Below are 1734 nucleotides of genomic sequence, written 5' to 3'. Positions count from 1 at the left end.
GCATCTTTACTTGTACATTTGTTCTTAGGTTGCCTAAAACATTTAAATACAAATAAAATGAGTGTAGCAAAAATAATGAAAGCAAACAGCAGGTAACTTTACAAATAATGGAATGTGAACCGTTTCTGCCCTTCTCCAGAGTAAATTGGGTCACGACTAAAGGACACTTCTGCAGCTGTAGTCAAAGGTGTGCGCACTGGACTGAGTGTTCCACAGACGCACACGTTTCAATGTGTGCCATCCATGGGATATCCATTTCTACTACAGCCTTGTAAGTGCTCCAAACTTTAAAGTACCCACAATAACTACACCTGTGACTGGAACCAATTATCCCTTTTATTTCACACCAGGACAAACCAATATGTAGGCAGTTTTCTTTGCTTAGACATGGAAGCAGTTTTAACACTGGCCTTTGTGAAGCCACAATGTACCAAAAGTACTATGCCAAACATTTATAACTTGTATAAAAATTCCACATCCCCATATTGGCCACCTCAGGATGAAAACAGATAACTCCCTAAATGTTAACTGGCTCTACTCCCCTAATATTAAACATAAAAACCACATGGGAAATATAGAAATTCAATAGAAGTAACATAAACCTGTCATAAATCGTAAACAAAAAACTATTTGTGGGACAGCATGGATGACAAATGGTCTACTGTGTAAATTTTAGAATGAGGCAGACAAAAGTTGGAAGGCAGGTTAATTTTCTCCTCCTTCTCCTGCTTCAGCTTCATCTCCTTGGGTATCCGATGTCCACAATGTCAAGTTGTCTCTCAGTAATTGCATTATTAGCGTGCTGTCTTTGTATGACTCTTCACTTAATGTATCAAGTTCAGCAATAGCTTCATCAAAAGCTGTCTTTGCAAGAGAGCAGGCTTTCTCCGGGGAATTCAGAATCTCGTAATAGAACACAGAGAAGTTAAGGGCCAGACCCAATCTGATAGGATGTGTTGGTTGCATTTCCTTTTTGCTGATTTCAAAAGCTTCCTGGTATGCTTGTTGTGACTGATCCACAATCCCTTTCTTGTCATCACCAGCAGCAACCTCAGCCAAGTAACGGTAGTAGTCTCCTTTCATTTTCAAATAGAAGACTTTGCTCTCTGCTTGTGAAGCATTGGGGATCAAGAATTTTTCCAACAGAGACAGTACATCATTGCAGATATCTCTTAGCTCAGTCTCAATTTTCTCTCTGTATTCTCGAGCCATCTGCTGTTTTTTCTCAGCGCCTTCCGTCTTTTGCTCAATACTTGAGACGACCCTCCAAGATGACCTACGGGCCCCTACAACATTTTTATAAGCAACTGAGAGAAGATTCCTCTCCTCATTGGATAATTCAGCTCCTTGCTCAGTTACAGACTTCATGCAGGCTGCCATGTCATCATATCGCTCAGCCTGCTCGGCCAGTTTGGCCTTCCAAACCAGCTCGTTTTTATCCATGACTGGATGTTCTGTGTCCGGAGTGGGTGGCGGCGGACCGACCGGGGCTCAGCAGTCTCTGGGCGGCGGCGGCGGCGAGGCTGAGACTCGTTGGTGGATATTTAAATTGATCTGATTGCTGTTTGGAGATTCTATGAATAATTATGAATAATGAAGGTGCCCAAATCACAAGCAAAGTATTAGCAAAACTAATGCATTTATAATACTAAGAATAAGGAAGGATATAACACAACCAAGTTGAGTACACTGAACATTGTAGTACATGTTTTTTAGGTGCATAATTATATACAT

General features: G+C 41.1%; 1 protein-coding gene across 1 annotated transcript; it reads right to left on the bottom strand.

The window, feature by feature from the left end:
- Positions 1-314: 314 nt before the first annotated feature.
- LOC308507201 (14-3-3 protein zeta/delta-like) lies at positions 315-1497 on the bottom strand. Its single transcript, XM_081071877.1, has one exon. It carries the CDS (start codon positions 1441-1443, stop codon positions 706-708), a length of 738 nt encoding a protein of 245 aa, XP_080928003.1. The 5' UTR covers positions 1444-1497; the 3' UTR covers positions 315-705.
- Between the last annotated feature and the right edge of the window lie 237 nt (positions 1498-1734).

The sequence above is a fragment of the Rhinolophus hipposideros genome, assembly GCF_964194185.1.
Source record: "Rhinolophus hipposideros genome assembly, chromosome: 14".
In the NCBI taxonomy this organism is placed as follows: domain Eukaryota; kingdom Metazoa; phylum Chordata; class Mammalia; order Chiroptera; family Rhinolophidae; genus Rhinolophus; species Rhinolophus hipposideros.
The sequence above is the reverse complement of the archived record's forward strand: the minus strand, read 5'-3'. Positions and strand labels throughout refer to the sequence as shown.